Raw genomic sequence first — 21837 nt, 5'->3', positions numbered from 1 at the left:
CTTCTTTATAATATTTGCCATTGTTGTCACAGGAACATCATGCTGTTTGGAGATGGTCTTCTAGCCTTTGTTTCACATGATTGTCTGTCATTTATCTTCTGATCTCCTCTGAGAACTCTCTTTTGTTTTCTCTGGTCCATGTTCAGTGTGGGACACACAGAGACACCAAACATCAAAGTGACGACTTTTCTCCTTTCCAATCAGCTGAATGACTGATTGCACAATTGGAGACGTGTGTGATATGAATTCGAGAAAATGGCCAGTTTAAAAAAATCACTCAGATCCAATTCTTTAGGATCTTTTCTATGGGGAACCAACAAGTGTGTCCAGGCCAATTTAGAAGATCTTTGTAGAATAAGCAGTACCTGATCTTTTTTCACACTTGCTTTGCTATACTCAATGACATGTCAAAGGCATTCAGGTATACAAGGGACAACTGAATCACTTTTCAGGGGGCATACAGCACCTTTACAAGGGGACCAACAAATTTGTCCATATCTGTACATCTCTCAAACTCACAAACATGAGAAAGGTAATCAGTTCCATGTACTTTAACAAATTCAATCAGTACTTCACACTTCTGGTGCCAAATCTGCAGTAAACGTTCAATAATATATTTGCATTTTTACTAAGGTGCACTGCTATAGACAGATCCAATGCAAGCTTGTAAATTCAGCTTCTTGATACTTCACTTCTTTTATTCAAGATATTATTTTCAAAAACAGTTCCTTATAATAAGGAGAGCGTTAAGGGCCTTGTGTCTGGCATTTGTGTCCTTCTGGTGTAGTCACATATAAGCGGGCCACTTCTTGCAGATCCAGTATTTATCCTGATCACATTTCAAACTTTGTATTTTCTTTCCAGTCAGACAGGCACAGCTTCCTTTTCCTATAAAATCAGAACTGAAGATATAGAATTGAGGATAAATGGGAAGAATATAAGAGATTTAATGATGATCAGGACTCAGCAGTTAGCCGGCAGGGAGAGCTATAAAAAATGTAAAAGTTTAAATATCTAGGATCAGTGGTAGCCCAAGATGGAAAACTGGATGCAAAGATAACCCACAGAGTGCAATGTGGATGGAATAATTGGAATAAGGAATTAAGGCAATATAAGGTTTATAAGACAGTGGTAAGACCAGTACTGATGTATGGAGCTGAGACGATGACAGTAAAGGGGGACACAGGAGAAGAAGTTGGATGTGGCAGAAATGAGAAGGTTGAGATGGACGTGTAGAGTAACAAAAAAGGACAGAATAAGGAATGAGGCATTCAGAGGTACAACAGAAGTGGGAGAGAAATCTAAGAAAGGACAGGAAAGTAAGCTCAAGTGGTATGGACATGTGATGAGGGGAGACGATGAAGATGTGGGCAAAAGATGGATGGGAATGGAATTACGGGGAAGAGAAAGTGAGGGAGGGGGGAGGGGTGGATAAAGTAAAAGAAGATCTGAAGGAAAAGAGTCTGACTACGAAGGAGGTGCAGGACTGTGCTGTATGGAGAAGGCTGACCCCACATAAAAGTAGGAAAAGATGAAGAGAAAGAAAGTGTGTATTCAAAGTATAATGTGTGTCCATCTATCTCTCCGTCTATAGTATCTACTATATCTAATTCTGCCAACCACACTAAAATATCTATCTATCTATCTATCTATCTATCTATCTATCTATCTATCTATCTATCTATCTATCTATCTATCTATCTATCTATCTATCTATCTATCTATCTATCTATCTATCTATCTATCTTTATACTGATATCTTTCAACATATGCTATCCTGCCGACTATACTAAAACTATCTATCTATCTATTTTGGTGCTGTTGGATCAGGACCACTATGCACTCTTTTGCACACTTTTGGACTACTGTGCACTCTTCCTGTTTCAGCTTAACTAACTCGCAAAAGCTGGGAAAGATTTCATATTCAAATATGGAATTGGAGACAGAGAACTAGAAAAAGTAAAGGCATAGTCGGAAAGAGGTAGATGTTGGTATAGGAATATACATACAGTATGCTATGACACAAGGGCCATATAAATTGTAAAGAAGGCCAAAAACACAGGAGGAATGAAACCTGAGCTGAAACCAAAGCATCGAGATTGAAGAATAGGTCAGTGGATGGAAGGTGCTTAAGTGTTACCTCAAACATAAATGGGGAGCCTGGATGTAGTCTGTGTGCACCATGAGAGCACAGCTAACAGTTGTAACAGACGGGCCGCTTTAGACGAAGCCTCTCACCTTGTTGAATTGAAAGCCTGTCCATCGATCCACTTCCAGTCCACTTTTCTTCTCAGTCCAATCCAGAAAGATAAATGAACTCTACACTGCTGACGGAGAAGATCCTGCAGGAAAAGCAACTTGGTTAATTGTGAAATGGCTGTTGGAGGTCTTTTTGCCCATTAAACAAACCTGCATGTCTTTGAGATGTGGAAGGAAAAATGGAATACCAGGAAGAAAATCAATGCATACATGAGGAGAAGCGGCAAACTGCAGATAAGGACTGACTGGACACCACAATCAAATCCAGGGTGATGAATCTGTAGGCCAGTAGTCTACTACCTGGATTTATTACACTTAAAGTTACTTGCCTCCGTATGGCAGATTGACGGCTCTGTTCAAGATTTACTTCCAGCTGCTCATTAATGCTGTGTATAACCAATCAGTTTGGTAGTGCAATTTATTAATAGTTATTCATCTGTGGTACTTAAAATAATCATTATAAAGTATGCTATCACAAGATGAAAAACATGCAAGCATAAAAAACAAACAGTTGTCCTGAGTGTCTGGCACGCTGCTGTCTCTCGACTTACCAGTTCCTCTTGGTCTTCCATCACGTAGAGCTGAGCTCCTCGTGACGTGCAATCCTCTGCACTCGTGTTCCACATAGTTTTGTTTGTTGAAATGTAGTAACACTTGTCTTTGTAACGCACCCACCATTCGGGACAGGGCTCGGCTGGGAATTAAATAAAAAGCAGTTATGGAAAATCTGAATGAATAGAATATACAGTATGCTGTTTGTATCAAGCTTGATCATAATACAGAACCACAGTGCATTAAATTCAGGATCCAGGCTGTCTACGGTGTCTTGACAATCAATTCAAGCCTCCATGCCTGGGGGCAAGAGCGGTACCCTAAAATGTCCACTCTGTTCAGGAAGATCTCACTGGTGCACATCCTCAGAAGCTGCCCTAAAGCCATGGGGGAAGATTGGCACCATTGGCACCATGACCAGGTACTGAACGCAAGTGGCAAAGAGCATTGCAATGGAGTTTACCACCGGCAAACAATGTGGCCAGAGGGTGCACCTCCTTCATCAGAGCTGGGATACAACCCAAATATCAAGGTAGATTGTCATCATCAACCTCAGAATGGCTCAACACAGCATCAAACTGGCTGTTTCAAGCTGACCTGGGAAACCCACCCACATAGCAACAACTTCACTGAGGCCAAATGTGGTCCTTCCTTCCGTGTCCTCAAAGCAGGCCATTCTTATTCAGATGACAGTTTTCTGGAAGGACTGCATTGAGGAGATGAATTAGCGAAAAAGGGTTAAATACCAGAAGCTGATGGAACAAAGCCAGAGGTGAGAAGAAGAAGAAGAGGAAGGCATTGCATTTATATAACACTCTCTAAGGCACTCAGAGTGCTTTACATAGAGATGGGGAGCCACGTCAACCACCAGCAAAGGGCAGCATCCACCTGGTCATTATGCACCAGTATGCTCACCACACATTAGCTGTTAGCTGCTTTATTTACTGGTGCTCCCATAAAATAACCGCACAAAACAAAACAAGGCAATATTTACATAAGATTTACAGTATCTAACTACTATATTGTAACATTATCATACCTCCCACATTGTGTATTACCTCTCACTAAAAATCTCCATTCTTTCCCCAAGGAGTTCTTTATATACCTTTGCCTCCACCCTGTCAGGAGAAACTATTTTATATCAATCAGTCAATCAATCAATCAATCAATCAAGACAAAACAAATCCCCCCATCAACCCTCACACTCCCCTAGTCAGACTTCTCAGGTTCTAACTAAATCTGTATAGAAAGGATTAGTTGAAGTGAAGGCAGAAACAAAATGCATCGGGAGACAACCATTGAGGTTTTAGTAAATAAAAGACGGAAAGAAAACTGCGACTTACTCTTTAGTGCCATAACAGCAATGGCAGTGGCTGCTGCCAATAGAAGGCACACAAAAATAACAATAATAACACCAACAGACCACCTGCATCGCATTTCTGTGGGACAAGAAAAAATAAACACAAAAATAACAAATGAATGTGTAGCAAATATAGCAGATAAATATATCTCATAAAAATAACTAAGATAGATAGATAGATATTTTAGTATAGTAGGCAGGATAACATTATTAGATAGATAGATAGATAGATAGATAGATAGATAGATAGATAGATAGATAGATAGATAGATAGATAGATAGATAGATAGATAGATAGATAGCAATGTTATAATGAGAGACAGTATTTTAATCAACGCATTGTCACACATGTGAGAATGGGAGGCAGCTAAAGGGCTTGTAATTCCCAGTCGGACCAGGGGGTAGCAGAGTGCACTGACCCTTTTTCTTTTTTCCCAGCAGACCAAATGCAGATAATTCCAGCTGGGCCCTGCAATGTCACTTCCATTCCACCCATGAAGACGTCACTTCCTCCCTCCATCTTTTAAACCCACCATGTTTGTACCAAACCTCAGTTCTGTTTTGGACTCTTGTCTGTAAAGACCATTTTCTTGCAACCTTTTCGCTTTAGCAGCCATTTCTCAAGTATACAGAAGGCTGCCCCAAACCTCTTTTTTTTTGTCAAGGGTCAATTATTTATCACAGCATACAAACTCACTTGATCCGAGATTGTGTTCTATCTTAATAGGTAGGAAAGGGTTTTATGAATAGAACTGAGAGATAAAATAAAATTTGTGTGGATTCAAGCATAAAAAAACGGCCACGGAAAAAAAAATCAGATTTTTAAAACCTGGCCTATGCACTTATATACACAATTTAGCCTTTATAAAATGACAATCACTTGTAAATATGAGTTTGTGAATGTACCTTGACGCTTCTCTGCCTCATACAATATGCAATTACGACGCTGCAGACGTTCATTGGCTCTTAGGGCAGCCTCACTCCTGACATGTCGAGACTCTGTCTGTCCCCTGTGCTCCTCGATTAAGTGCCCAAGGTCAAGTGTGGCATTAGAGCATCATTCTGCATTTTTGGGGCCAGGAAAGGCATAAGGCACCAGCGTCGGAATGGGTACTTGCTATTACCTGGCACATGGTAACGTGATTGCTGTTAGAACAAATAGTAAAGAACATATAAAACACTGAGGTCAGCCAAATGTAGTTTGCCTCAAAATAAACGTATCACGGAATGACCAAGGCCACAGAAACGTGATGTTTGTCAATGTCATCTTACCAACACATATGACCACAGCTGGCACCACCATCGAATTAGACATTCACCTATAGGGCACAGATCACAATTGGGAGAAAAACTGTGCCACTCAGGTTAGCTACTGAACACTTGGTTGGCACACTTATAAGCCTGGCCTATGGCGCAAAATAACCTACAGGATATGACTTTGCGTTAATATAATGGAACAGCTTACAGTTAACAAAAGCAGCGTCACTGTCGCTAGATGCCCATATTGCAATATAAGTGCAGTAAAGAGATTTGAATACTTTAGGAGACACTGCTGCAAACTGCCATTTTATGATAACAAAAATATGTCAAGTGTTAATGTCTGTACACCCACACCTTACGAAAAACTGAATGCAGCACCTCCTCAGTTAGTCAACAACTTTCAGCACTGCAAAATATTCTTGACCTATTGGCCAGTCAGTCCTTTGAGAAGTGACAACAGGTAGCTGACTTAAACTGACGAAAAAACAAAAATGTTCTGTAAGATATTGGTCAGTTTCAGTTCATGCCACTAGATGGTGCTGTTATGCTTGAATTCATTGCTTGTTATCAGTGTGGAGATCACTGAACCAAGCACTGAAAATATAGGAAACCTTTTTTTTTTATTTAGACATATTCATCTTTGTAGAATTTATTATCACAACATAAAAAGTTCCTCAGTGAAAATGCGCAGCAACGGAAATTCAATCTGTACATCATGTTATCATGGGTGTCATCAGTGACGTGCAGTGAGGTTCATAGCTGGTGACTCCTTCAGAGTCATCCATCCATCCATCCATTATCCAACTCGCTATATCCTAACTACAGGGTCACGGGGGTCTGCTGGAGCCAATCCCAGCCAACACAAGGCGCAAGGGAGGAAACAAACCCCGGGCAGGGTGCCAGCCCACTGCAGTGCACACACACACTAGGGACAATTTAGGATCGCCAATGCACCTAACCTGCATGTCTTTGGACTGTGGGAGTAAACCAAAGTACCCGGAGGAAACCCACAGGGAGAACATGCAAACCCCACGCAGGGAGGACCCAGGAAGCAAACCCGGGTCTCCTTACTGTGAGTCAGCAGTGCTACCCACTGTGCCACCGTGCCAAACTTCGGAGTCAGATTTACAGATATATGAACCCAAAAGAGTTGCTTATTCACTATTCAACTGGCAGCATGCACACTGACTGCTGGTTACGTTTCATATCTCATCAGCATTCTTTACACACACAGGTAAGGCGCATATCTGGCTAATAAAGAACGTAACATTTATAGCGGAGAGAGCGCATTTGCTCCTCACCCTCCATGCATTCTAAATTTACTGTTGCAATTCCACAATTCGTACTCATTAATAAAAATAAAAGTATAGAGTGGTGTACAAAAAAATGGATTTCAATTTTAACCTTAATTTTAATATTTAGTTGTTTTTAAAAGCTTTTAATTCTGACGCTTTAATCGATTTTAATAGACTGTTCAGCAAAAGGATAACAAGAAAAAGAAAATAATATTTTACTTAAGGTCAAAATTTAGTTTTAAATTTTGGATTTTTTTTTTCTTAGTCTGATCCCATTTTTTTTATAAAGTTGAAAACCATTTATGGTCTTACCTTTATTTGTAAATGAAGTCTATGCTCCTATCCTTCTCCACGAAAATCTGCATCACTTTCTTGTAAAAGTCATCCATATTTTCCTTAAGTTTTAAAAATCTTCATATTCCATTTTGGCAGTCAGTTGGAACAGACAATAAATAAACGGCCCGTTGCCATGCACTTGACTTTCTGATATCGCTAACTTATTGCTCTGTTTGGCTCACATGCGCCCCCTGCTGTGTGACGCGGTACTGTCTACCTCACCTTGCGCCTTTTCACTGCGGTTTTATGTCCAATCAGCAACACTAAATATGTCACACATGTTCATTAAAGATATTAGCCAGGCGGTGGAAAGTCAGGGTGTACAATAAACATGTCTGCAAACCTATAGAGAGACAGCGACAGGCACGCGCCACTCGCACGCATGTGAGGGAGAGCGCAGTCCGAGGTGAGGTGAGGTGAGGCACCTCACGTTTCTCCCTTGTATTTAAATAGGAAACGCGCCAATTCAGCAATTTTGATTATAAAAATAATCAAGATGATTGGAATCATACAGAAAATGAATTTATAGCACATACCAGTGGACAAATTTACTTTATGTTATCATTATTAGTTTTTTACATTTCATGATGACGTAATCTGCCTTCCCTGACGGCACATCCCTGGGTGTCATCCGAAATGTTGCATACATATGGGTCATACTTGCTATAAATATGCTGTGACAGATAAGGGGGGCGCTGTCGTTCCCTTGAACCCTCAGACCACACGTCAGACACCAGATAAAAGTCCAATATGACTTTATTTTATAATAATAATGTGCACCAAGCACCCTCCACTCCACAATACTCATAAATAAACAATAATCAATAATCCTCCACTCCCAGACGTGTTGCCACCCTTCCATCCAGCTCAGTTCCACTCAGGGATCTCCCACAGTCCTTTATAGAGTCCGTGACCCGGAAGTGCTCCTGAACCCCTGTCCATGTGACTTCTTAGCACTTCCGGCTCAGATCCAAAAGTCTTCTTTTCAACCCGGAAGTACGTCAGTCTTTTTGTTCACGTGATTATGACGCACTTCCGGGTCGTATGCAAAAGCCTTCCTGCTCCTCCCTGCAGCGCCTTCTAGGGGCCTCCTGTGGTATCCAGCAGGGTTGTGGATGAAAACTCCAATGTCCATAATTCCCTGCTGGCATTCGGGGCACCTCCATACTGCAGGGAGGGCTCCATCTGGCGGCCTGGGGGTATTGGCCAGGATGAAAGGCCGGCCATACCCCACAATGTGCATACTTCCTCGTCGAGTTTTCTTTTACAAATCCTACTGTTTGTGTGGGAAGTTGTGTACTCGCATTTTCGAGCCTCGTTTTGTGAGTTTGCAACTTTACTACTTTACTACAAAGCATTTAGCCAGTCTTTCGTCAATCCTAATCACTAAAGCACAGTTCAGAAACCTCAATCAGAGCATTAATAATTCACTAAGAACAGAAACAAAAATGATAGCATGATTTGTTCCTGCCTTGTGCCCTGTGTTGGCTGGGATTGGCTCCAGCAGACCCCCGTGACCCTGTGTTCGGATTCAGCAGGTTGGAAAATGGATGGATTTGTTCCTATGAAGTTCATATGAGGCGAACAAAATACCGTTACGTACTATGATGTCAGCTGCTGTGCTCGCGGGAGAATCGCCATAGCAACAGGAAGCGACGAACTCAGAATATGGTGACGGCTGTGCAAAATCAGGATGAAAAATAACAAAAAATAAAAAGTAAACTTTTAATTAAAGAGATATAGAAATACATCACAAATAAATTCCACAAGGTTACAAAACAGTGGAAAAGATATAAATAACGTATGTAAAGACTCCAGAATCGTGACAGAGGGAGGAAAACCAATATGTGTTAAGGCCAAAGTGTGGGTGTATCTTTATTTTGTTAATTTATTTGAAGAGCGTCTGTAATGAGATGTCAAGCAAAATGACACCTTTTATTGGTTAACTAAAAAGATTACAATATTTTGCTTAACTTCTCATTACATCCATAATGGCTAACACGGTACAACACCCTAATACTAAAAAGCGTCTGTAAAAAGCCACATTTTCCCCTGAGGTCAAATAAAGTTAAATCTTATCTCATTGTATCTAATCTAAAACTGCAGCAGCAGTCGTGGTCTGCGTGGAGTCAGCTCGATCTGTCCCGGTCGGTGCGGTCACAATTTCACAGCGTCTGTTATTCTACTTTAATTTATTAGACTCGGGGCTGCATTTACACAAGCTAGAGGAAGCTGTAGAGACCCCATTTGTCAAGCGTTAAGACAACAACTGACAAGAATGACGAGAAGTGTACAAGAAACCCACGGAGTCGAGATAGATTGGGGTTAGGGGCTTTAAAATCTACCTTTAATAAGTCATCAACAAGACATTTACTAAAAGGGAAATAATACGCTTCCGGTGACTAAATGCATTTAATTCCCTAAGTTAAAATACTGTTTTAAATGAAATACAGTTCGCAAACTAACGGGATTAACCCTGATGAAGCATATAAAACCAGCCAAATTTATAATTTGTTTGTTTTTATAACTAAAAAAAGTTTACCTCAATTTCTGAGAGCTTCACTGAGACCCTGAGATGTTGCTTGCTCAGCATGCGCCTACATACGTCCAGAATAGACCGGACGGGGAGATCAGGTGCTGCTGTCCAGAAGCCTCAGAGTCACTCCTCCCTTCAGATCCTTGAGAGGACGACGTGTTACAATCAAATCAAAGTTTATTGAAGCAGAATGTAATATTCACAGAGGGCATCAATGCCATCCTGCATGTGGCATGTTTTCTCATTCTGTCACTTTTTATGTTCAATAAACCCAGGACTCATGGCCTCTTTTTCTAAATAAGACAGCACAGAATAGGAACTTATATCTACTGTGGTTCATTTTTATTTGCACACTCTTATACATGTCAGCCAACTCAGCTTACAGGAGAACTGTGGCTTTCCTTGGGGTTGGGGGATAGAAGTCAAGGAGAGGTTATCAGTGATCTCATATCAGGTGGTGTCTGTAGATTGATGATGTGGTGGGGCCACAAGAACCTCGGAGAGAGGAAGACGTTGACAGAAGGGACGCAGCCTTTCTGAGAAACTATGCAGCGAATGTGTGTGTGTGTGTGTGTGTGTGTGTGTGTGTGTGTGTGTGTGTGTGTGTGTGTGTGTGTGTGAGAGGGGAGGGCCACACCCAGGCGCAAAAATGCAGCACTTATAAGACCCCGTGCTCTGCTTGAATCAGCTGGTCGGAGTGTACGGTGGCTGGAGGGACTCAAGAAAGATCCTGGCTTGAATTAGTGCCTGTATGTGACTCCTAGGAATTGCATGAGAAGAAGACATGAGAAGAAGTTGTGAAGTGTTCTACATCTACACCCAGCAAGGAGTAGGAGTTCATGTTTGAGAATGGACAACGTCACGATTTGATGGTACCCTGAGCCACAAAATGGCACTCATGAAGGTGTTTGTAGTTTCCTTGGAAAACATGATGATGCTTTGTAGCTTTTTCTGCTTCGCCACAAAGGTAGTAATTATAATAATACTACAAGCACTTTGAGAATGGGAAAGATTCTATATTCTTTACATTTATATAGCACTTTTCTCACATCTCAAAGCATTTTAAATAGTGTGGGGAACAGCCCGGACACAGACAGGTAGACACGATGGTTTCACCACACACACGTTTATTCATCATAATATTTACAGTGGAAGTGCACAAACCCAGTGCCTCAGCACCAATCACCCCTTTAAGTCCTTGGCCACAACACAATGCCTTAATAGTCTCTGGTCCGCCTCCACTCCTCTCCACCAAGCTTCGTCCTCTTTCACCCGACTCTTGCCCCTGACTGGAGGGAGGCGGCCCCTTTTATTCACCCCAGAAGGGCTCCAGGTGCACCTTGAGGGCTCGTAGCCACACCCCTGTGTGGCGGAAGCTCCAGCGGTGAAACCGGAAGTCCACCGGGTGTCTCCAATTCTCTTCCCCCCAGCACTTCCCGGTGTGGCAGAAGTACTGAGGTCCAACACTCCCAAGGCATTGGGGCGCCCCCTGGCGGTGACCACGGGCCCCTACAGGGATGAGCTTCCAATCTCTGTACCCGTGGTCCCCACAGCAACCAGGGAGGATGCCCCCTCGTGTTCCGGAGGATCCACAAGCTCTCCTCCGGTCCTCCTGGGCGTCCCAGCCGGGCATGAATGCCCGCCGGGCACCACAATAGTTAGTGGAAGCCTCTTCAACCACCACCAATGTGCAGCATCCACCTGGATGATATGACGGCCGCCATTTTGTGTCAGTACGCTCACCACACATTAGTTATTAGGTGAAAGGGTGATAGAGATAGTTAGCCATTTAGAGACAGGAGATGATTAGGGGGTGAGAATGACTAGGCTGAGGTGGGCAGTTTAGCCAGGATATCCGAATACACCCAACTCTTTACGAAGGATGCCCACGGATGTTCAATGACCACAGAGAGAAAGGACCTCGTTTTACGTCTCATCCATCCGAAACGACAACACCATTTTTACAGCACAGCGTCCCCCATCACTGCAAGGTTCAAATTCCATTCTCTTAAAAAAAATGTTAATTCGCCTTTACTAACACTCCGCCTGTAGCAAGGAACCCACAGGAATGTGCATTTCTGGGGGTCATTCGCCAGGTGATAATTGTGTGCACAATGCTGGACTCTTTTCATATCTTAGGACAAAGGGTATTGATGAATAAATGACCTATAAATGGCGACCCACTGCACGACACCGATTGTTCGCGTCAACACACCTCACTCAGTTTTAGCGAATCACGACGCATCCCCTGAACTGTCATCTTGCAATCTCTGAGGGGTGGTCACCTTCGGCTGGGAACCCTCGTAGCGAGTTAGTAAACCTCTCCTAAATCCTGGTAAAGTTAGTAGTCTCTGAAATTAGGAATATCAATACATTTCCTTTACTCTTACCACTAAGGGTAGGACCACATTTGCATCACAGAGATTTCTGAGCCACTTAGGAACATTTCCCTACTCTGGGACATGTGATAAATATGGACAGAGTTCATGAGTGCAGATCCGGCCGCATGAATAATTAGGAAGTGACCATGACATTTCTATCAGACGGTTGTGGCATGCGCCCTCTTCTACGCGGTGGTGTGCTGGGGAGGCAGCATAAAGAAGAGGGACGCCTCACGCCTGGACAAACTGGTGAGGAAGGCAGGCTCTATTGTAGGCACGGAGCTGGACAGTTTGACATCCGTGGTGGAGCGACGGGCGCTGAGCAGACTCCTGTCAATCATGGAGAATCCACTGCATCCACTGAACAGGATCATCTCCAGACAGAGGAGCAGCTTCAGCGACACACTGCTGTCACTGTCCTGCTCCACTGACAGACTGAGGAGACCCCACACTATGCGACTCTTCAATTCCACCCATGGGTGGGTAAACATTAACATTATAAAAAGTTACTGTCTGTTATACCTGCATTGTTATCACTCTTTAATTTAATATTGTTTTTTATCAATATGCTGCTGCTGGAGTATGTGAATTTCCCCCTTGGGATTAATAAAGTATCTATCTATCTATCTATCTATCTATCTATCTATCTATCTATCTATCTATCTATCTATCTATCTATCTATCTATCTATCTATCTATCTATCTATCTATGACAGAAAAAAAGATCTTTGGAGCTGCATGGAAGAAGCTGTGGAAGACTGGAGAGGTGGAAGCAACGTTGGAGGAAACTGAGGAAGGAGACGTCCCCCCCAGTAAACCTCGCATGAGGGAATGAAGGACAGACACTGTTTTATACTTCGTTTGGCTAGAAGCACCAGTGTTTATAAAACCCATATGAAAATCACACAGAATTGAAGATCTAGCAACATATTGTCATAAAGCAGAACCTGTAAGGGACAGTATTTAAAGGAATTTCAAATTCTCAACAATAAACCCTTAATTCCCAAAAGCAGGAATGAAAACGGATATTCGTACATTTTCAATTTCTATTCAATGGGCAAACTGCTACATTGTATTGTCAAGAAGCAGTTGACATGATTCATGATAATGATGATGACTACTCCAAATCAGCCAGCGTAATACCCAGTGTCACACACGTGTGCATAGGAGGCAGCTAAAGGGCCTGAATGAGATTAGTACCAGGCCAGACCAGGGGGTGGCAGAGTACATTGACTCTTTGTCTCACTTCTCTGCAGGTCAGTTATGGGAAATTCCGCCTGGCTCTGAGGACATCACTTCCCTAATGATGCAACATCCGGTTCCCCTCCCGCCCCCATTGATGATGTCACTTCCGGTTCTGGGGCCAATGATGACAACTTCCAGTCCTGCCCCTGATGACACCACTTCCAGTTCCGGCCTCATTAATGATAGATAGATAGATAGATAGATAGATAGATAGATAGATAGATAGATAGATAGATAGATAGATAGATAGATAGATAGATAGATACTTTATTAATCCCAAGGTGAAATTCACAATAATGCATTTTATTTATACAAGGCGCCTTTCTGAGACCTCAAGTACACCGAACAAACAATAAATAAATAAATAAAAAGACACATTATAAACAACTTAAAACATCAGAAAAAAACAGAAGATATAAAAATTAAAACCAAACAAAGCCACTGTAATCATAAAGAAAAAGCCATTTTAACTCTTTGAGGGCTGAATATTTTTTCCAGTTTTCTGAAAAGCACACAAAGCAAACGGTTTCACACACAAATCAATATAAAATGTCTTTTGCTGCATGCCGCAGCTGGGGTTGGCCCCACTCGGCGACTCTGGCAGCAGCTGGGCAGCTCAATGACCAACATGAATACGCGGTGGGCCAGTTGCCTGGCTGTCTTCGGGCAGTGTGACGCAATCTGGTTTGTAGCTCTTGTCATCGTAAGAGGCGGTCATCCCAGGTGAACGCTGGCGTAGGTGCATTAGCTACACGGACATGTTCGGCACCACACTCAGCTGATGCTGGCCTCTCACTGTTATTTTCGATCTCCAGATCACTTACAGTACATCAAAATCCGACAACTGAGTCTGACTTAGCGATATGATATGCAAGACTTCGTCCACGGAGTATTTTGCTTTGCACATTCGCTTTGGTCTCTCATCAGATATTGATGCCATGTGAGGGGTTGTTTGCTGTTTGCTATTCATGCACTCGCAGGAAATCTTGAACAGATCAACGTAGCTAACTTTAAAGACCATCGAATTAAAACCTAATAGCGAGTTTTGTCCCAGTTTACAGCTCATTACCGTCCTCTACCCCTGAATTTCAACAAAAGTCAACATCCGCCCTGAAAGAGTTAAACAGATGCGTTTTAAGTTTACATTTAAAGGTCGATTTTTTTGAGCTCAGTAGGTAATGAATTCCAGAGCTTGGGAGCAGAACAGCTGAATGCTTCGCTCCCCATGGAGGTTACATCACTTCCTCTGCTTGCCTTTAAAACGGCCATATTGATCATCTCAGATCATTTCTGTTCTGGACTCGATTCGATACACTTCATTACAACAATTCATCTAAATTTTGCAGCCAGGAAATAATATACGGGTGGCTGCACCAAACCTTTTTTGTGGCTTTTGTCGAGTTTGTGACACCATGTAAACACAAAATTGTAGCAAGCACGGGAGTTGCCACCAGATTTACAGTACATAGCAAAGAAGCCGCTACGATTTTAAAATTATAATAGAATCAGGCCAACACCTAAGCTCCACCGTACTTCCCCCCTGCCACCCGAATATCAACAACACCCCAGGAAATGACCCAGTTAATGAAAGGAGAAGCTGCTGATGAAGTTGCTTGGAAAATGGCACAATCGAGAAGTCCCGCCACACCTGGTGTATATAAACCGCAAACTACCAGTCCCACCAGCCCCTCCACGTCAGTGCAAACCTGTTTAAAGGCACTGACCCCAATTTACAAACAGGAATCGGTGCAAGATAGATAGATAGATAGATAGATAGATAGATAGATAGATAGATAGATAGATAGATAGATAGATAGATAGATAGATAGATAGATAGATAGATAGATAGATAGATTTAGTATAGTTGGCAGGATAGCATAGGTTGAAAGACATCAGTATAAAGACAGACAGACAGACAGACAGACAGACAGACAGACAGACAGACAGACAGACAGATAGATAGATAGATAGATAGATAGATAGATAGATAGATAGATAGATAGATAGATAGATAGATAGATAGATAGATAGATAGATAGATAGATAGATAGATACTTTATTAATCCCAAGGGGAAATTCACAGGTAGTTATTCACATTTAACAACCAGTCAACAGGACATACTGTACTTACATACAAATAAAACCCCCTAAGTGTCCCGATACAAAATGATGGCACTTAACAACAGAAATATTGTTAACTAAGTCAAAACCAAATCAAACCTAAAAAAAATAATACCAAAATTAATGTGGTACCAGAAGGGATCCTATTGTGTTGGGCCCTTGAGCAAGGCCCTTAACCTGAAGCAAGGTAACAGAATAATTAAAAAATATTTGCTGCCCTACCTGCCCTTCAGCGCCGTTCCTTTGTATTCGTTTGTATGAATGTCTCTTAACCAGCGCTCCCCCTCTCGAGTGCGTTCCCATAAAGCCCGCTTCTCAGACTCTCCTGTTATTTTCGAGGCACCTTTCTCACCTCCTGTCCAGTTTTCTTCTTGTCATTTTCCAATGTGACTCTTCCAGAGTGCTTCATAATGCATCTTTTCTCCACCTTGTGTGTCCCACACTCGCACTTCCATGTCACCAAAGCCAAGCTGACCAATCAGATTGCTCAGAGGGACTGGACACACAGGCCTTAATGTTTTATTATATAATACATGAGAGCCTGGCCTCGTCTCCAGCCATAATCAGCCATAATCAGCAATAAATCCCTGTAGGAACACTGGGGCTTCTGGGTTGCTCTAGAAGGCCATTCAGCTAGAAACATAAAGGACTGGAGGTGCAAGAGTAGTGTAGAAATTAAAGGAGTTATTGTCTGCACTCTGGGATCGACGTCTCAGAATTATTTCATGTGGGCTTATCAGCAAGAAAGTTCTTCTAAAAAGAATGATCAGGCCATCCCACGGACCAACTGGCACAAGCTCATGGACCACCAGTGATGTATGGACCATACTTTGGGAACCACTGCAGTAGGTTTCTATTTTTCAGGACACCACAGGCAATGCTACAAATCCAATTCTTGGACTTGTTGAATCTTCTTCTGAGGACAACGACAAAGCCCTGGCGGTGTCAACAGGAGCATTCATTGTCCTGAAGATCCATAGCTGACGTCTTGAGAGCATCAAATATTGTGGCGTGTTACAATATAAGAATGTTCTTACAAAATAACACTGAGTGTATGCACATCAGTTTTGGTTTGTATCAGACGAGCACATTTAAAGATTTTGGGCACGATAACATATGGAGTCATTGCTGCCTAAGCCTGCTGAGCTCTTTTGTGGTTTGTTGACTTCATGTTGAAGAGTGGAAGATGGAAGATAGACGATTATATTTTAAGATTTTTCAGTGTGATTAAGAAACACATGAGTCACATAAAGGAAGCTGCTCTACTATTTATAATCTGAAGAAAGGGCGGCTGCTCGGGCCTACTTGAAGGTCTACGGAAGCAAGAGAAGAGTTTGGACTAAAGTATAAACAGAAGTGAACCTGACGGAAACAGTAAAGATATGCCGACAGACAAAGACAATAAAGGGGCTCAAGCTTTACTGTTACATTAGTTTTTACAGAGCAGGTCAGGGACAGAGATCTTTGTTGGTGTGTCCGCACCATGTTTGGGGAAAAAAATCAAATTGTCCTCCCATTACAGGATGAGTCTATCATTTTAATAGGGAGTCTTAAATGTGACCAGTAGCAGGCTGTTTTCTAGTTTTATTTTATTTATTTTTTAAGTGTGAAGTTTGAATATACATTAGGCTCTCTATATGAGTTCCAAACCCTGTGGAAGAAAAGGCCAAACTACATTGACATTTATGTGCTTAGCAGATGCTTCTATCTAAAGCAACTCACAAAAGAGGTCAACACAGTCGAGTAACATCAGTCTGCGGACACTTTAGGGATAAGTGGGACAGGGCAAGGTTATAAAATTGATTATCACACATGAAAAGCTCAGACTAAAATACAAGTGAGTTTACAAATCCTAAATTACAAAACCTAACAGCTAATAGGACAAGGGTGCCAAGTTGGTCCTCACAAGCGAGGAGCTCAGAACAAAATACGGTTGAGTTACAAGGCCCAGATTTATAAAAGCCTATCAGCCGATATCAGTTAGACCGAAAGTCGCCAAACAAGAGGGGCTTTCAAAGTTTCTTGAACACACTGAGAGAGTATCACAGTTTCGAATGGAGGTGGGAAGCTCATTCCACAAGCCAGGAGCTACCTAGACTGAGAGTTGGTACCACACAGAGGTGGCATCAGCAGATGACTTTCATTGGCAGATCTGAGTGCTAACTGAGTAGAAGACTAAGAGAATGTCAGGTTATATAGCGCCTTGATGTGTGGAGTACAAGTCACAGGAGGTTCTGCTCAAGCTTTATAAGACACTGGTGAGGCCTCATCTGGAGTACTGGGTGCAGTTTGGGTCTCCAGACTACAAAAAGGACATAAAAGCACCAGAGAAAGTCCAGAGAAGAGCTATGAAGAAAGACTAAAAGAGTTGAGGCTTTTCATTTTTAGCAAAAGGAGATTAAGAGGAGACTTGATTGAAGTGTTTAAAATTATGAATGGAATTAGACCAGTGGATCGAGACAGCGACTTTAAAATGAGTTCAACAAGAACACGGGGACACAGTCCCACTTCTGCTGAATGAGTTACTGGCTGAAAGTGCTCAGCATGAGTGTATCAGAGAGAGGACCTGCAGCATTGTTCATAATGGTTTCCCATAATTGAGCCTGTAAATGGAAAATTGCACAAAGTGCAGCTTTTTTGTGACCTGTTTTAAAATCTGTTTAGCACATTTGAAAAATCTCTCCTGTAAAACTGCTAATCACCAGTGTGAGGACGCTAGAGGTAATAATATTATGCAGTTATTCATTCCGATATCTGCTCATCTCAAGTGACGCTTCTCTTAAAAGATTTTAAGTTTGGTATTATTCAAATCAAAATTCTTTCTTCACAAACATGGTACCTGTATATGTCAGCAGCTACCCCATGTGCATTTTAGAAGAGGCCAGTACTTGGATGGGAGACCCACCAGGAAAAGCTTGGGTTGTTGCTGGAAGAGATGTTAGTGAGGCCAGCAGTGCCAATAAAAGATAAAAGATTTTTTTTTTTTTTTTAATCTGGGCCGCTCTTCATGAAATAAATTTTAAATAAGAGAAGAACATTTACATATTGTTTCAACCTCGGATACCTGCTTAATCTCGTTCAAGGTTGTGGTGGTCCAGAAAGCCCTTCACAAGGCTCAGCCATGTTCACAACAGTGGTGCCAACTTAGAATTGCCATTCATTCCTAATACACACATCTTTGAAAAATCGGGAAGGAAAACTGGAGTACTGAGAGGAAAACTCACACTGACATGAGGAGAACATGCAAACTCCAGAAAGACATAAGAAAACATGAAAACACCAGAAAGACATAAGCCAAATCTACAGTGCATCCGGAAAGTATTCACAGTGCATCACTTTTTCCACATTTTGTTATGTTACAGCCTTATTCCAAAATGGATTAAATTCATTTTTTTTCCTCAGAATTCTACACACAACACCCCATAATGACAACGTGAAAAAGGTTTACTTGAGATATTTGCAAATTTATTAAAAATAAAAAAATTGAGAAAGCACATGTACAGAAGTATTCACAGCCTTTGCCATGAAGCTCAAAATTGAGCTCAGGTGCCTCCTGTTTCCCCTGATCATCCTTGAGATGTTTCTGCAGCTTCATTGGAGCCCACCTGTGGTAAATTCAGTTGACTGGACATGATTTGTAAAGGCACACACCTGTCTATAGAAGGTCTCACAGTTGACAGTTCATGTCAGAGCACAAACCAAGCATGAAGTCAAAGGAATTGTCTGTAGACCTCCGAGACAGGATTGTCTACAGGCACAAATCTGGGGAAGGTTACAGAAAAATTACTGCTGCTTTGAAGGTCCCAATGAGCACAGTGGCCTCCATCATCCATAAGTGGAAGAAATTCGAAACCACCAGGACTCTTCCTAGAACTGGCTGGCCATCTAAACTGAGCAATCGGAGGAGAAGGGCCTTAGTCAGGGAGGTGACCAAGAACCCGATGGTCACTCTGTCAGAGCTCCAGAGGTCCTCTGTGGAGAGAGGAGAACCTTCCAGAAGGACAACCATCTCTGCAGCAATCCACCAATCAGGCCTGTATGGTAGAGTGGCCAGACGGAAGCCACTCCTTAGTAAAAGGCACATGGCAGCCTGCCTGGAGTTTGCCAAAAGGCACCTGAAGGACTCTCAGACCATGAGAAAGAAAATTCTCTGGTCTGATGAGACAAAGATTGAACTCTTTGGTGTGAATGCCAGGCGTCATGGAGGAAACCTGGCACCATCCTTACAGTGAAGCATGGTGGCAACATCATGCTGTGGGGATGTTTTTCAGCGGCAGGGACTGGGAGACTAGTCAGGATAAAGGGAAAGATGACTGTAGCAATGTACAGAGACATCCTGGATGAAAACCTGCTCCAGAGCGCTCTTGACCTCAGACTGGGGCGATGGTTCATCTTTCAGCAGGACAACGACCCTAAGCACACAGCCAAGATATCAAAGGAGTGGCTTCAGGACAACTCTGTGAATGTCCTTGAGTGGCCCAGCCAGAGCCCAGACTTGAATCCGATTGAACATCTCTGGAGAGATCTTAAAATGGCTGTGCACCGACGCTTCCCATCCAACCTGATGGAGCTTGAGAGGTGCTGCAAAGAGGAATGGGTGAAACTGGCCAAGGATAGGTGTGCCAAGCTTGTGGCATCATATTCAAAAAGACTTGAGGCTGGAATTGCTACCAAAGGTGCATCGACAAAGTATTGAGCAAAGGCTGTGAATACTTATGGACATGGGATTTCTCAGTTTTTTATTTTTAATAAATTTGCAAAAACCTCAAGTAAACTTTTTTCACGTTGTTATTATGGGGTGTTGTGTGTAGAATTCTGAGGAAAAAAATGAATTTAATCCATTTTGGAATAAGGCTGTAACATAACAAAATGTGGAAAAAGTGATGCGCTGTGAATACTTTCCGGATGCACTGTATAAACTGCAAACAGACATGAGGAGAACATACAAACTCCAGGCAGACAATGACCAGTCACAGGTTTCAAATTCAGAATTTGCCATGGATGAGGCAGCTGTGCTGACAACTACATGATTTTAACAGTTTTGCTCTCCTACTTCTACAATTAATAATAGAAAAATAGATAACAACAGAAGTGTCCCAGCCCATACAAAGCATAAAATACTGCTGACTGGTACCTTAAAATGTTTACCTGTAATAACAGCAGTTCATATAATTAACATATGTAATAATTAAACATTCCCCCATCCAGAACATTTTTCTAAATACATTACACAGACAAAAATGCCTTTGCAAGTAATAACATTCTTTTTTACATTTTAAATCTTTCCAGCTCCTAGACATTGGAACTCCCATTTAATGAAATGAGATCATACAGAGCACAAGACAAGTACAGTTTTAGTGCACGCCATCAAGTGAATGGCCTGCTTTGTGAAAATTTAAAGGTGCTACCTGGACGCTGCTGGCTGGTATGATCCGTTTGCTGAAAGGGAATGTTCAACTCAGAATATTGTGCATTAAAATACACTTCCATATCTGACATAAGCAAATATAAGATGAAGTGCTTGAAACGCATCTTAAATAACCATTGCAGGAAATGAGGCCTGCTGGAAGGGAGCCAATAGTTGACATCATCTCTTCACATTTAAATTACACACACACACACACACACACACACACACACACACACACACATATATATATATATATATATACTGTATATACACTACTGTGCAAAAGTTTTAGGCAGGTGTGAAAAAATGCTGTAAACAAAGAATGCTTTCAGAAATGGAAGTGTTAATCATTTATTTTCATCAATCAACAAAATGCAGAGAATGAACAAAAGAGAAATCTAAATCAAAGCAATATTTGGTGTGACCACCCTTTGCCTTAAAATCAGCATCAGTTCTTCTAGGTACACTTGCACACAGTTTTTGAAGGAACTCGGCTGGAAGGTTGTTCCAAACATCTTGGAGAACTAACCCCAGATCTTCTGTGGATGTCGGTTTCCTCACATCCTTCTGTCTCTTCATGTAATCCCAGACACACTCGATGATGTTGAGATCAGGGCTCTGTGGGGGCCATACCATCACTTCCAGGACTTCTTGTTCTTCTTTACGCTGAAGATAGTTCTTAATGACTTTGGCTGTATGTTTGGGGTTGTTGTCCTGCTGCAGAATAAATTTGGGGCCAATCATACACCTCCCTGATGGTACTGCATGATGGATAAGTATCTGCCTGTATTTCTCAGCATTGAGAACACCATTAATCTGGACCAAATCTCCAACTCCATTTGCAGAAATGCAGCCCCAAACGTTCAAGGAACCTCCACCATGCTTCACTGTTGCCTGCAGACACTCATTATTGTACCACTCTCCAGCCCTTCGACGAACAAACTGCCTTCTGCTACAGCCAAATATTTAAAATTTTGACTCATCAGTCCAGAGCACCTGCTGCCATTTTTCTGCACCCCGGTTCCTATGTTTTCGTGCATACTTGAGTCGCTTGGCCTTGTTTCCACGTCGAAGGTATGGCT

At 42.0% G+C, this 21837-nt stretch overlaps 1 protein-coding gene across 1 annotated transcript; it reads right to left on the bottom strand.

Annotated features, from left to right (window-relative positions):
* Positions 1-471: 471 nt before the first annotated feature.
* On the bottom strand, positions 472-20950 carry LOC114661821 (killer cell lectin-like receptor subfamily B member 1B allele B). The gene is made up of 5 exons (XM_051934628.1): positions 20754-20950; positions 4155-4250; positions 2811-2953; positions 2239-2342; positions 472-902 (listed from the first exon to the last, which is right to left on the bottom strand). The coding sequence occupies exons 1-5, from the start codon at positions 20875-20877 to the stop codon at positions 788-790; spliced, it is 582 nt and encodes a 193-aa protein (XP_051790588.1). The 5' UTR covers positions 20878-20950; the 3' UTR covers positions 472-787.
* Positions 20951-21837: the final 887 nt, after the last annotated feature.

The sequence above is a fragment of the Erpetoichthys calabaricus genome, chromosome 12, assembly GCF_900747795.2.
Source record: "Erpetoichthys calabaricus chromosome 12, fErpCal1.3, whole genome shotgun sequence".
NCBI classification, from domain to species: domain Eukaryota; kingdom Metazoa; phylum Chordata; class Cladistia; order Polypteriformes; family Polypteridae; genus Erpetoichthys; species Erpetoichthys calabaricus.
The sequence above is the reverse complement of the archived record's forward strand: the minus strand, read 5'-3'. Positions and strand labels throughout refer to the sequence as shown.